Source organism: Pelophylax lessonae (assembly GCF_965119305.1).
Source record: "Pelophylax lessonae genome assembly, chromosome: 6".
In the NCBI taxonomy this organism is placed as follows: Eukaryota; Metazoa; Chordata; class Amphibia; order Anura; family Ranidae; genus Pelophylax; species Pelophylax lessonae.
The window spans coordinates 193,342,633-193,358,286 of record NC_138773.1 but is presented as its reverse complement, the minus strand read 5'-3'; the positions used below and the strand labels follow the sequence as shown (position 1 = coordinate 193,358,286).

Here is a 15,654-nt window from a genome sequence, read left to right as displayed (position 1 = left end):
CTTAAAAAAAGGGTCCTGTGTGTTTTAGTGCGATTGCGGTGCGAATTCAGCCATACAAACTGTATGGCTGAATTTGCACCGCACAGACATCGCATGTAATCCGGTGTAACGTGAGAAAAGCATACCCCGTGAGAAATGCATACCCACGTCACTTCCTGTTAGACATGAAATGGAACAGCTGAGGAGCAGACTAATGCGCATGCTCGGAGGGTATGAAATTATCACGGGAGTGTGTGTAACGTTACACGGACGCAGCGGTTACATTAAAAGAGCTTGGTTGCAACATGAATCATCCCCGCTCCTACTCCTGTCACCTCCCTGATCTTGGCTAATAAATGTAAAAGCGGCGGCGGTTGTATGAAATCTAAATCACGGAGATCTCGGCTCCGTGATCCGCTTTTACATGTAGTAGCCGACATCAGGGAAGTGACAGGGGTAGGAGCGGAGATGATTGATGTTGCAGTGGAGCCAAACTCGGTCTACAGCAATAGAAGCTGTGTGAAGGAGAGGTCTGACAATGGCTGTGAAAATTAATGGGAAGTGACGTCGCCCATAGACTTACTATGTGGCTTCCGTTGTCAAGTGCCTCTCCTGCACCCACCTCCATGCTGAAGCCGCCGCTGACAGCTCAGCGTGGGACTGGATCAGCTGCAGAATAGTGAAGTACAGTGGTTTTTGCTTTACCGGATTAGTTCGATTAGGTTTAGAATGTGGCACAGAGCATGTTTAACGTTAGTCTAGGATGTGACTAGCTCTTAATCATGGGGCTGGTCCTAAATTTTAACCTATGAATATCACAGTGCTTTTTAGAAATGCCTTCAATCTAATTTTAGGGGGCACAAAAAACGCAATAAATTACCCAAATTTGGTAAAATATAAAAGCTGAGGTTGCGCTCAGTAAACAGATACTCAACATGTCAAACCATAATTTTACTGCACCCATGAAATGGCGACAAAGTTTAGTACCCTTTATTTACCATAGGCTAGGCTTTAAAAGACCCTTAAAGGTCATCAGTTTAGCGTTCCAAAGGAGATCTGGTGCTAGAATTATTGCGCTCTATTCAGCGTGCGAGGCATTATGCAACATGTCAGCAGGGCTGAACAGTATACCTGCGCCCTTCATCCGTGGCTGAAAAAGTCCCCTATTTGATTATCGTTTTGCTGACAGGTTCTTTTTAATAACACATCCAGGGTCTTAAAAAAAAAAAAAGCCCAGGATACAAAGTGGGAAAGGGGGGCGCGCAGAGGGCGCTTCAAAGCATTTTGGGCGGCACTGCAGCCACCTGAATGCCTCCATCAAACAATTGACTTGTATGACGTCCCTTTCGGGTCCCAGTTGACAGTTTCCTTAGCCTTTAAGCCCGGAAAAGTATATAATGCAGTGCGATGGTCATTGTTTTACTATCTCTGGAGCACAGGGGAGGCATCCAGGTTTTTAAGACCCTGGATGTGTTATTAAAAAGAACCCTTTTTTTTTTAAAACCCTGTGCCTGTTGCCCATGGTGAATGGGCTGACAAAAGCCCAGGCACCAGTACGCAATTTCTAGGCTCAATGGTGACCTGGCGTCTGGGATTTGTGGAGCCCTGGTTCAAACAATAGGTTGCTTGTAGTTTCAGTCCTGGTTCAAGCCGCAATAAAATCAGCAGTGCAAATCGCACTGATGTGTGGCTTTGAAAAATCATGCTACTTCAGTGTGATTTCAAAGCAGCACATCAGTGCGATTTGCACTGCTGATTTCATTGCGGCTTGCAATTTCATTTAACAGAAGTCTATGCAAGTTGCAATAAAAATCAGAAAGTAGTACAGGCAGGGCCGCTGATAAGGGGGGGGGACCCCCAGTCCTCCTGTAGGGGGCCTGGGCACACAGGGGGGCCCAAACAGCACGGTTAATTGGTCAGTTTCTCCCCCTCCTGACCCCCCTCCTGCAGCGCTGCAGGCTTCCCTGTCCTGTGAAAAAAAAATTGTAAAAAAAATAATAATAAACATTGCAATAAATAATTTAAAAAAATTGTAAAATAAAATTGTAAACTTTTTTTTTTTAATTGTAATTTTTATTCATTAATTTTTATTAAATTTTTTTAATGTAAAAAAAAGGGGGGTTATTTCACACAGGTTCTCTGTTATGTTTGTGTCCGTTAATAATGATTTTAGTGTATTTTTAGTGGACATATTGTCTTGATATATTTTTGGGGGGAGGGGGGCCCTTCCAGGTAGGCTGTATGGGGCCCCATGATTTCTAACAGCAGCCCTGAGTACAGGAACCATTTTCTTTTTTTTATTTCTTTTTTTTATTATCGCTGCAACGTGAGTCACGGCGATATGAACGGTTCCATTGCTGGCAATGGAGTGCGACTTGTCATGCGATTTGAAACTTAAATCGCATGACAAGTCGTACCGGTGTGAATGGGGCTCACATAAAAACACGCTATTAAAATGCATGCCTTTTCCACTGCAAATACCATTCTAATCACACAAATTCAGCAGGGAAACCAACACTTCTGAAGTGTTTATCTCCTAAGCCGCCCACAGCTCTCACAGGTTCCTCCTGCTGAGATCCACTCACTACATGATAAAATAAAGTTATGGAAGTCAGTAGGAGAAATCAGTGGGAGCTGCAGGGAACCAGAGATAGATGCTACCAGAAGGATATGTTATCCTGTATACTACTGAGGTCTGTTTCTCAGGACAAGATAGGCAGAAAAAAAATAAAATAATGTGAAAAATGCTAGTTCTCTGCCATTCATGCTACTGCAACAGCTTTAGAACATTCTGAGGCACGGAGCAATTATGTAGACTAGGAGTTCTGATGTCACCAAATTTCTAACCTACATTGTTCCAGGTCAGTGACACAAACGTAATAAAGCCAAGACAATCTACAGATAGGCCTGGGTCACACCTATGCATTTTTAGGCCTGGGTCACACCTATACATTTTTTAGTGCATTTTCAGTTTTGCAGAAATGTACTACAGTAATTTAACATGTTTTCCTATGGGTCACGTTCACATCCCTGTGTTTCCACTGGTGGTTTTGGAAAGAGTCAGGGACTTTTCCCACACGCAGCAGGTTGCGTTTTTGGTTCCATTGACTTCCATGGAAATGTATTATGAAGGGTTTGCTTTTTTGATGGTTTCTTCAGCATGACAACAGGCACCTCCCAAAACGCATCAAAAACACATGTAAAAAAAAAAAAAAAAAAAAAAAAAAAAAAAACACTGCAAAACACACTGGGGAAAACACATCAACCATAACCTGCATAGGTGTGAACCAGGCGGATGGATTCATCCCCTGCCTAGCTGTTGACAGACTGCCTGTGCAGTTAGGGGAGGGGGTGCAGGTCGGACCTCATAACTAGCTTTAGGATGCACCTAGCTACATAGGACAAATTTTTACATTTGCTTTGTTCCATGAGGGGCAAAACAAAAAGTAAAAATAGCAATGATAGTTGTTCTTTAACAGATCATACTACTGTAACAAAAGTCGTGAAAAGTTAAAATTTAGCAAAATTAACATCTAAAGCAACAGAGTAATCTTTTGAATGAAAAGAAAAGACCAGATTCCCCATTCACACACTTGAGGGGGGGGGGGGGGGGGTCTCCTCGCAACTGACCTATTGTACAGCCATGGTAAAAAGTTTTGAAAATTACAAATATTCATTTTCACAAAGTCTGTTTTAAGATCTTTTTGTCATATATTATGGTATACTGAAGTATAATTACAAGCATTTCATAAATGTCAAAGGCTTTTTGGGCAATTACATTACGTTTATGCAAAGAGTCAATATTTGCAGGGTTGACCCTTTTTATCAAGACCTCTGCAATTCCCCCTGCCCTGCTGTCAATCAACTTCTGGGCCACATCCTGACGACAGCCCATTCTTGCATCATCAATGCTTGGAGTTTGTCAGAATTTGGGCAGGTTTTTTTTGTTCACCCGCCTCTTGAGGATTGATCACAAGTTCTAAATGGGATTAAGGTCTAGGAGTTTCCTGGCCATGGACCCAACATTTTGATGTTTTGTTCCCCAAGCCACCTAGTTATTACTTTTTACCTATTTCAAGGTGCTTCATTATGCTGGAAAAGGCATTGTTCATCACCAAACCGTTCTTGGATGGTTGGGAGAAGTTTCTCTCGGAAGATGTTTTTGTATCTTTCTTTATTCATGGCTGTGTTCTTAGGCAAAATTGTGAGTAAGCCAACTCCCTTGGCTGAGAAGCAACCCCACATACAAATGGTCTCATACAGGGTGGATTTGATTTAAATCACTAGTAAAAAGGCTTGATTTAAATCAACTTAATTTAAATCATAATTTTTAAAGAGCAACTGTCATCTGTTTTGCAGCGGCTCCACCTCTGACCAGTTATTGACAGTCCCGTTCACTTTATTGGGACAAGTGGTGATGCGGCAGTGACACCAGATGAGGGACGTGGCAACAGCAGATAAGTGGATGCCTGCTAACAGGCGTTGCTATGATGAATCTGAAATGACAGGTGCTCTTTAAATGTAAGGACTTCTTGCTGGTAGTTAGAATCTTTAATATTTGCAAACAAAATAAAGGTTTCCCATTTAGAATAGGCTGTCAGGTTAGTAAAACAGCGATATCAGAAACTAGTCAATCATACAGTTTGTAGTGTAGATAGATTTGCAAAACAATGGGATAAAGGAATATTTCTGAACTTTTTTTAACTCATGGGTACTGTGAAATTGTGTGAATTCATGTTATCTTAGCTTGCAGAGCTTGGATTTACTGAATGAGTTTACCAAACATGTAAATATTGCAGAATATACAGACTCATGCTACATAACTAAACGCCATTTCATGCTGAATAAACTAAATTATTAATGTATCTTAAAAAGAAAACTATCTTTAGACTTTTACTTTAAAAGCATTTTAAAAAATTGGATACAAAATCTGATTAAAAAAAAAGTCAGATTTTTTTTTTCTTAAAAAATCATTGATTTTTATCCACCCTGGTCTATGGATGCTTTACTGTTGACATGACACAGGACTAATGGCTAATGGTAGCGCTCAAATTTTCTTCACTGAACAAGGTTTTTTTGGGATGCCCCAAACAATCAGAAAGGGAGAAAATGATTTTACCCCACTCATCAGCAGTCCAATCCTTGTACCTTTTGCAGACTATCAGTCTGATGTTTTTCCTGGAGAGAAGTGGTAGCTTTGCTGCCCTTTTTGACACCATGCCATCCTCCAAAAAGTCTTCACCTACCTGTGCGTGCAGATGCACTCACACCTGCCTGCTGCAATTCCTGAGCTAGCTTTGCACTGGTGGTGCCCAGGTTCTACACCTGAATCAACTGTAGGAGACGGTTCTGGCGCTTACTGTTACTGGACTTTCTTGGGCGCCCTGAAGCCTTCTCCACAGATACAGTGAAAACATTTTTTTATGGGATTAAGTTCATTTTGATGGCAAAGAGGGACTTTGCAATTGCAATTCATCTAAACACTCTTCATACCATTCTGGAGTATATGCCAATTGCAATCATAAAAACTGGGGCAGCAGACTTTATGAAAATTAATATTTGGATCAGTCTCAAAACTTTAGGCCACGGCTGTATGCTGAGTCAGGAGCACCAGTAGGCGACCCAAAAAGGGGAGGTTCAGGGTATGTATACTGGGTTTATTACTTCAATAATCAAAAAATAAATAAATAAATAAAATAACCTTTACAATCTTTTTAACTCTTTTCCTATTTTGCAAATGATTTATAAAGGCCAGCTAAACATGATATACCACAACATTTATTTACTGTTTAAATCAATATAAAGAAAATTATAATGGAAAGCCCATCATTAATAAAAATTTGTATTAAGACAATTGTAATGAGAACAGCTTTCTTGGAGGGGAGAAGTTATTCATATGACAAAACACTCATTCTAAAAACCACAATTAGACCACAAGGGAAATGTAAGAAACAACCACAAATTCTGATTCTAGAGACCTATGCACTCCTTTAGCTAAGGGAAAAAACACTGTCATGATATTTTATAAGAAGCCATCATAATTTACAATAATTAAACTGGGTGTATACATTTATCTAAAAAGGGTGTTTCAGCAGTGGGATCACCCTTCCTGTTCTTGAAACATTTAATATCAATACAAAATTAGGCATTGACGTAACATACTGGATCATCCTAGCATACTGACAATTTCTTGAGAAGCACACCAGTAAAACGATTAATGACATTAACACCCAAGCTTTACAGGCGTAGGAAGCATTGCAATAAAATTATGATTTCCTCACACCAAAGCCAAAACACAGCAAAATTATAATGTGATATTTAGGGCATAGAAAATGTTACTTCATGAAAGTGTCGTTTTCTAGATACCTGTCTGGCAAAAACAAAGGTTTTGTTCAGGAACAAAATCATCACGTAGCTACAAAGTGAAACATTGTCCTCAGTTGTCAAACATCCAATCATGTGAGGAGGGGGGAGAAAAAAAAAAAAAAAGTACTTCTCCCAAAGAGAAGTGAATGCTTGAATTAAGCATTCACTAGTCGCTTTGGTAAATTTGGCCCACGTAGCGCCCAATCACATCAGGGCGGTCCATCACAGTTAACATGCGTTGCGTTTTTTTTAACAGATTTTTTTTCTTACCTGCTCTGTGCAACAGAATCACTCGGCTGTCCTGCATCTCCTTTTCTCAGTGGCCAGTGCTTCTGGCTCCCTCTCTTCGCTGAGTGCCCCCTTACCAAGTCATTTGTTATGGGGGCACTCGTGCAAGCTCAACCTGGAGACGCGCTGCCTGTGTCTATCAACACAGCGTGGCTCAGTCCAGATTCCTCATCACAAAATTTGACTGACAGCAGTGGAAGCTAATGGCTCTTGCTGCCTCAGCAAGGCCTGTGTGACCAGGATGCAAGAGAATAGAGCTGCCACAGATTGGCACAGTGCTGGGTCAAGTGAGGACTTAGGTAAGTATTTGGGGAGGGGGCAATTTTTCTTCTTCACTGGTGTGAGCTTATGAGGCTGTACTGATGGGCACTGCACCAGTGAGGCTTCACCGATGACCAGGGCTTTGAAATCACTGTACTCACTGCTAGGGATGCGCCGATCGGATATCAGCCTCGATACTGGCAAAATAGCTGGATCCGGGATCGGTGAAATTAACAGATCCACTGGCCAATCCGGTTTCGTCGCAGCAGAACATATGTTGTATGTTGCATTTTAAATTCCTGTTTGCAGGATTTTGCACTTTATATTTTTTACAGGTTTACGGTTTGATTACTATTGTATGTTCAAGCAATAAACAGTTTTTTTTTCTTGTGGCTACATTTTATTCTTTTTAATTTTGAGTTTGACTTTGAATACATAATATTTTAGATTTTGAATGCACAATTGTTATAACAAAACAATAGTACCGGATCAGTATCGACAGATACGCAAAGCCAGGCTACGGTATCGGGACTAGAAAAGTTGGATCAGTGCACCCCTACTCACTGCTCCCTTTACAGATCTGGCTCCATTTCTCTCACACACAGTCTGTGTGAGGGAAGGAGAGCCATTAACATGTAAAGACCTGTTGTGTTAACATCTGTGATTGGACACAGGGATCACATGTTAAAAGAGCCACTGATTGGCCCTTTACCCTGATCTGTGATACTCTGTGACCCGAATTACACAGCAATCACAGAGTTCCCAATGCACGCCCCAGGGGACAGACGGGAGGACATCTAGGGTCAACCTCCCACAACTAAGGAAGCCATGAGGCCATATATAAAACATAGTGGGGGTGGGAAGTGGTTACGTCAATCCTTTAATTCAAATGGACTATTAAATGCACCACAACATAAACTGCACCTACAGAAAGTTTTGCTAGCACAGCATTGCATTGCATTATCGCTCATTGTGGTGCACTGCAACGCAGGTGCATTGAGGTGCAATTCATAATGAACTGAAATGCATCGCACAAACGCACTTAAGGTACATTACTGCAGTGCTGTGCAAGGATCCTTAATGTGGTTGTTTCTCAGAAGGAGTACATTCTTTTACATAGCCAAGCAAACCTCATTTTGAACACTCAATGTGTACAAAAATATATACAATTTTCTTTGCAATCTAGCTGCATAATTGTAGAATGAGTGGCGGTTCACATTAGTGCGATCACAGAGATTATTCTTTGCGAACTTGCAGATCGCACTGCGATATGCAATCTCAACTGTGGGTGTTGGTTAACTTTTAATTGACACCCTCTGCATATCGCATATGGCTGTGTGAACTTTCAAGGGTGCGGATGCGATGCGGGAACACGCTGTATATTCGCAGCGTTGCCGCATCACAGAAATGTGAACCGGGACTGAAGGTTGCTGAGTGTGAAGTGAAAAAATTTACTACTTTGGTAAATCAACCCTATTGGCTTTTGCAGGGTTGTGACAAACTGGAAAGAGCATATGCAATTAGAATAGATTTAACCACCCCCCATCCGTGCTACAGCCTATATACGGCTGCAGCGCGGACTTGAATTTTCGGGAGGCCGTCTTTATACGGCCTCCCAGTAACCCGCTCCCCGCGCGCTCCCGCGAGCGCGCATTGGGGAAAACCTGTGTTGGCCGTGTCCCTTGGACACGGCCGATCACAGATCGTGGTGAATGGCCAATCACAGCGGCCATTCACCACGTGATCGGACCGTGTGAGGAAGGAGGGGGAGCCTCACAGCGCCGGGGACACACAGCAATGTAATCAGGGCACTGATCACCAGTGCCCTGATTACTAAAGGTAAAAAGATACACAAATTGCCCCCCCCATCAGTGCCCGCCATCAGTGCCCCCCATCAATGCCCACAATCAGTGCCCATAGTGCTGCCAGTCAGTGCCCATCAGTGCCTGCTCATCTAGGCACTGATGAGCACTGACTGGCAGCACTATGGGCACTGAGTGTGGGCACTGATGGTGCTGCCCATCAATGCCGCCCATCAGTGCCATCCGCCAGTGCCCAGCAGTGCCACCTCTCAGTGCCCAGCAGTGCCACCTCTCAGTGCCCAGCAGTGCCACCTCTCAGTACCTCCTCATCAGTGCCCATAAGTGCCACCTCATCAATGCCCATCAGTGCAGCCTATCAGTGCCCATCAGTGCAGCCTCATCAGCGCACATCAGTGAAGGAGAAAAAGTTATTTTCAAAATTTACTCGCAGAAAATAAGAAAATTTTTTTTTTTTTTTTCAAAATTTTCTGTCTTTATTCTTTTTTTTTGTAAAAAATAAAAAACCCAGAGGTGATTACATACCACCAAAAGAAAGCTCGATTTGTGTGAAAAAAAATGATAAAAATTTCATATGGGTACAGTGTAGCATGACCGCGCAATTGTCATTCAAAGTGTGACAGCGCTGAAAGCTGAAAATTGGCCTGGATGGGAAGGGTGTTTAAGTGCACAGAAGGCAAGTGGTTAAACCCAAATAGGAAAACATTTGGTACTATTTTTCATCATTTATTTTCACGCAAGATCCCCATAACTGTCACTCAGGATTCACAAATTTTAAAATTTGCAATCCATTGGAAAATGTGTAACATTAGGACCCTTATGGCTCATATACATGATCCGAAAATCAGACAACAGATCGCTCGTTTTTCTTTGCATGCTAGTCCTAAATCGAAAATGAAGAGTTTACTAAAGTTGCGAAAATTCTCGTACGACAGAATGAAAAAAATAAATAAAATCGGAAGTGATGTAATGTGTTGTAGTGTATTTGTATTGCATTTTCGAATGACAACTATACTGATTAAAAAAAACATTTGTATGATCTGATATACGGGAAAAATTTTCGTTCTGGTCTGATCGGATAATAAATTGGATGAGCTGTCGTTGGCTCTCGAAAGCTCTGTACCAACGATCAGATTATCGTAAGATTGCTTTGAGAGCGGTATTTTTTCAGACTGTGTGTACAGGCCATTAGTTTGCCTAAAGGGGACCTTTGCCCTCTTCCACTTCTTCCATCCTCCCAAGTATCACAAATTTTTTTTTTTTTTTAGAAAAAAAGATGTTTTCCCCATCTCAGTACTGCTGACCTCCTCCATCTTTCTTGCAGTTATTTCCCATTTACCAGCAAATGCCAATGGCAGCCTCCTGTCTCTCTGATGGTGAAAAATACCAACCTATGATGTGTGGCCTTTGGACCTCAGCAGTCTGTAGTGGGAATGTTGATAAGGGCAATAGCATTGATTTCCATTAGCCTCATGTAACATGTTCCCAGGTTCGTATTGTCTTCTGCAGAATATCCCCAGACAAAAAAATGTAGCGTGTCCACATTCTCTGACCCTCATTTCCTCTATTAGTTCTGCAGTTTCTGACAGTCCTCTCAAGCATTACATATACTGAACATTATGTGCAGCCCTTTGGTGATGCCAAGGGCTGCATTTGAAGCCCCCTTTTAGCTTATAAATTGGCAACCACAGGCCTATAGTCTCTACAGGTAACACATGTGAAAGAGTAACACAGGAATGCAACTGGGAGCCAGGGACAAAACGCTGTCGCCCCATGACAATAGCAGCCCCAATACACCTCCTTAGCACTGCGGGTGTTAAATGCTCCTTTTTGCCTAGGGTACCATTAAAACACTTTCTTAGCTTCTACCTCGCAGGTTCTTCATTGTACGTGATAATGCCAGAGTGTGACCAACAGATGTAGTGTCGAAGAGAAGCGGCTTTGGGGAATGGTCTCATGAAGAGGAAGCAGCCTTCATGGTGTGCATCTGGCCACATGGCTCAAATCTAAATTCTAAAGAGAAATACTTTGCTACATGTTTTTGTGCAACGAGAAAACCGATTCACACTTCTAGCAGCACCCTGCTTCCTGCCACCACACCATTGCAACAAGATCCCTTTTGCCACCACTGCACTTGACCGCCAATACACCTCAGGGCATTTCTGCACTAGCTGGCACTGCACCTTTGCACTCACAACTGCTTTTGTCAACTCTGTACCTATGTTCACTTTTGCACTTGCAACAACTAATAGTTTGCCACAATGCAACACTGTGCACCATGACTCTATACAATTCTGCACTAGCCAACACTGCAGGTCTGCATACTTCAACAATAGTCAACGTCAACAAGCTTTTCTGTACTCGCCAACATTGCAATGATTTGCAGTTGCTGATACTGTACCATTTCACATTTTTTTTTTTTACTCACCGATACCAAACACAAACTTCTGCACTAACCAACACACCGTTTACATTCACTAACAATGCAGCAACACCCACTCTTGTAAATAGTGGAAAAGGATGCGCTAGCCAGAGGGATAGTTAGCAGCACCTAGAACTCTCTGAACCTTGGGTGAAAAATTGGTAAGTGAAAAAGACTAGTGCAATACCCACTCTTGTAAATAGTGGAAAAGGATGCGCTAGCCAGAGGGATAGTTAGCAGCACCTAGAACTCTCTGAACCTTGGGTGAAAAATTGGTAAGTGAAAAAGACTAGTGCAACACCCACTCTTGCCAATGTCACAACGATGTGCACCTTTGCGCTCACTGACAGTTACAATACGTTTTTGCAATGCCAATACTGCACAAGCATGCACTTCTGTAGTCACCAATATGCACTAAGCTTACCAACACTGCACAGATGCACAATTCTGCAAGGACACTCGCCACACACCTGCACGCATGTCCCCACTAGCCAAGCCTGCAACCGCAAGCACATCTGTCCTCGTCTACACAGCAAAAACATGCTTTTCCGTATTCACTGACACCACACAGGCACATTTTCACTCACTGACACCATACTAATGTGCACTTTTGCTCTCTCCAATACCACAGTGATGAACTTTTCAACTTGCCAGTGATATGCTGACACCACAGCAACGTGATTTACTGTATTTGCCAACAATTGCAACCACATGCATTTTGGCACAGGTTTACACAGCTGCCATGCCCACTTTTGCACCCACCAACACCACAACAGGGCACTCGTGTGTCGGTTTTCCATACTGTTAACATGTGGTCACACCCCTTTAGCACCTGATGGATTATATACACGTACAAGTTATTAGGATCTGAGCACAAGTAGATCTGTTGCATTGCAGGATAGCGGCCAGACCTATGCCTACTGGCTCTCCCCCAATTTGTGTCGGTTTGCTCCATGTTTGCATTGCGTCCACTGTAGCATTTGCATTTTGCAGGGCAAGTAAGGGACCGGCGATATAGAGTGTTGGCCAGCTTAAGGCCCCTTTCACACAGGCGGACCATTCAGATCCGCCTGTTCGTTTTTTGGCGGATCTGAATGGTCCCCCCATGCATCCCTATGGGGCATCGGATGTCAGCAGAGACATGTCCGCTGACATCCGATCTGTCAAATCTGGATGGAAACCCTATTTTCCATCTGTCCAGCGGATCGGATGAGAACGGAACGACTGTCCGTTCCCATCCGATTCCCCCATAGAGGTGTATGGGGCTGTGACAACTGTGTCTGGACAGATGGAAACCCTATTTTCCATCTATCCAGCGGATCGGATGAGAACAGACCGACGGTCCGTTCCCATCCGATTCCCCCATAGAGGTGTATGGGGCTGTGACAACTGTGTCTGGACAGATGGAAACCCTATTTTCCATCTGTCCAGCAGGTCCGGATGAGAACGGAACGACGGTCCGTTCCCATCCGATTCCCCCATAGAGGTGTATGGGGCTGTGACAGCTGTGTCTCCGCACACAGTGCGGAGAACAGCTGTCATTCTCCTGCTCAGCGGGGGATCGGCGGATGAGAAAATCGGAGTCCGTTTGACAGACTATATGTGTGAAAAAGCCCTTAAAATGTATTGTACCATATATGTGTGAATTCAAATTACCTGTTCTTTTTATTGCAAAGTTTGCTAGAAAACGGTCTATATCAGTGTGCAGAGGGTTCATCCAGAAATTGTAGATTTTTCCATACTCCTCTCATTCAACGAAACGCACACACCTTCACTAGTAATACATTACTGAGCTTCATTAGTTGTGTCTTTTATAGCTGCATGGGGTTTAAATGTAACAAATATTCAAAATGACTTTTGAACGGATAGGACATGAAAAAGCCTATAGGAGATGAGTGACTGGGATCACATCTCTGCATAAAGTATCACAGCGCTGTCAGGACCCGATTGCTTTTATTTATATCCTGACAGCTGATAGCAATGTGTAAAAAATACAAAGCAGACAATGGGTTTGTAAACAAACAGCCACAGAAACATAAACTTTACATCAAAATGACAATAAAAAGAAGAAAAAAAAAAAATCAGGGAGGAAAGCCCCAAAACATAGGGAGGAAAGCCCAATTGTACAGAGAGCCGGAACCCGGGGGTGAAGAGATCCCCGGATTTCACAGCACAGTCACTGATGTCTTTATATAAAATAATACAAAATAACAGTTTTTTATTATTAGATTACAATGATATAGTAAAAGTGAATGAGGCACTCTCAGGCAGAGAGCAGGGATGATGCTGATGAGATGCAGGATGTGTTATGTGATGATGGCTGGTGTCTCCAGGTATAATTAGAACTAGTCATGGATGGAGCTTCATCTCCATTCACATGCTGTGATCCTGGATTGGGCATACACCGAGCACATCAATGGGCAGCCCAGGCTCTTCAATGAATGGGGGCGCACAGGGTGAGAAGAAGCCCAGCACTAGCTGTATAGAAAAGCCCATTCACCTCCCGGGTGACGGAAAGGTCAGTCCAGCGCCGAGCAGCAGCTCATCAATAGGACGAATATATTCGTCTGATTCCAGTGAGTGATGTCAGCCTAGGATATGAAGCCCGGGATGATGGGAATACACAGCCAGCCTATGATATGAAGCCCAGGATGATGGGAATACACAGCCAGCGGTGAGCTCAGTCCCCGGGGTCGTCGTGTGTATTCCACACACACCCCCATATATATATGTAGACACACAAGGGGGGACCCCCCAGCCCTCACACACCTGAATGTAGTTGTTCTCGCAGTAGTCCGCAACCCTCTCCAAATTGGTATAACTGTCGAGCAGGGCCCGCCGGCCGCCGGGGATCTCCTCCTCCAGCAGCATCTGCAGCTCCGCCATGTTTTTCCTCAGCACATTCTCCTCCTAGGAGCCCCGCTACACTGCGGAGGGAGAGCGAGGAAAAGGCGAGCGCGGGAACGCGCGCTGCGTGAACAAAAAAACCCAAAAGGCGCGCTCCCTCACGGTCTCAGCAAGGGGGCATGTCTGGAGGAGCGCGCGTCCGGGCTCACAGCTGTGGAGGAAACGAGCGCGCCTGCGCGGCGCGGATGGGCGGGGCTTTTGAAGGGGGGGGGGACGCGCGCAGTCTTGTCTTTTTGCTCGATCTCCGCTTCGTATGGTTTCCTAGCAACAGGGAGACACTGAGAGTGCTAGAAAGAGGGCACCATGGCGGCGAGCCAGAGCTCTCAGCTGACACTCATTTAAAGGGAAGGTCCATTTGGAAGCATGTGTCTCTGTCCCTCTTTTGTCTTTTTTTTGTTGTCCCTGGTGTACAGAACTCTTTAATAACAAGTTAGATTCAATCATTAGGCTAAATGTACACGGGACGTTTGTAAAACTCCTTTGAACGCTGGAATGTAAACCACGTTTAAAACGTCCATTGTGTCGCGTTGGCATGCCACGTTCAGCGGCATTTAGCGTGCGTTTGCGCTCAGATCCATTTTTAGAGGTCAAAAAATCCTTCCCCTTTTAGGGTCCATGTACACGGGACGCTGGAAATGGCCGTTTAGGAGCAGTTGGGCGTTTTTTTCAGAAGCCCCTGAACCCATCTACATTTTATCTTATCTGTCCATGTACACAGGGTCGTTTACAGTCATTTGCAGGCAGTTGCGTTCAGGGACTTTTTTTAGAACGCAATTATTTGCGTTCGAACGTGTGTTTCCCGGCATTTCAAATGCACAGACGCGTCCGAACGCGATGACCCGCGTTTAGCGTTCGCGTTTTTCCATTTTAAAGGGGAATCATTTTTTTGACCTCTAGGAACGCTTCTAAACGCAAACGCCCACAAACGCCGCTAAACGCGGGTACAAACGCGACCGAACGGACGTTTCAAACGTCCTAAAAATTCCAGCATTCAAAGGGACTTTTAACAATGTCCCGTGTACATGGAGCCTAAAACAGTAAAAACGCAAGCGCTAAACGCGGCTGACTGCGTTTGGTCACGTTGTGCGTTTGAAACGCCAGTAAACACACAATCTTAACATCCTGAACGCAAATAATTGCTTTCCAAAAAACGACACTGAACTCAACTGCCTCTAAATGACTGTAAACAACTCAGTGTACATGGACAGATAAGATAACATAGAGGAGGGTTCAGGGGCTGCTGAAAAAAACGCCCAACTGCTCCTAAACGTCTGTTTATCAGCAGCAGGGTACATGAGGCCTTAGGCTCCATGTACACGGGACTTGTTAAAAGTCCCTTTGAATGCTGGAATTTTTAGGACGTTTGAAACGTCCATTCGGTCGCGTTTGTACCCGCGTTTAGCGGGCGTTTAGCGGCGTTTGGGGGCGTTTGCGTTAAGAAGCGTTCCTAGAGGTCAAAAAAATTATTCACCTTTAAAATGGAAAAACGCTAAACGCGGGTCATCACGTTCAGACGCGTTCGGACGCGTTTGTGCATTTGAAACGCCGGGAAACACACGTTCGAACGCAAATAATTGCGTTCTAAAAAAAGTCCCTGAACGCAACTGCCTG

At 43.7% G+C, this 15,654-nt stretch overlaps 1 protein-coding gene across 27 annotated transcripts in view; it reads right to left on the bottom strand.

Moving 5' to 3' along the window:
- The window catches only part of ABI2 (abl interactor 2), a 136,059-nt gene extending 121,881 nt beyond the window's left edge, over window positions 1–14,178 (bottom strand). For 6 of the 27 annotated variants that reach the window (XM_082260741.1, XM_082260743.1, XM_082260755.1 and 3 more), the window contains exon 1: window positions 13,906–14,175. In XM_082260741.1, the coding sequence (XP_082116867.1) occupies window positions 13,906–14,022 (117 nt within the window). In that variant the 5' untranslated portion in view covers window positions 14,023–14,175. Of the gene's footprint in view, window positions 1–13,905 lie in introns of all 27 variants that reach the window. The other 21 variants (XM_082260736.1, XM_082260733.1, XM_082260734.1 and 18 more) reach the window with 5 other exon arrangements.
- Window positions 14,179–15,654: the final 1,476 nt, after the last annotated feature.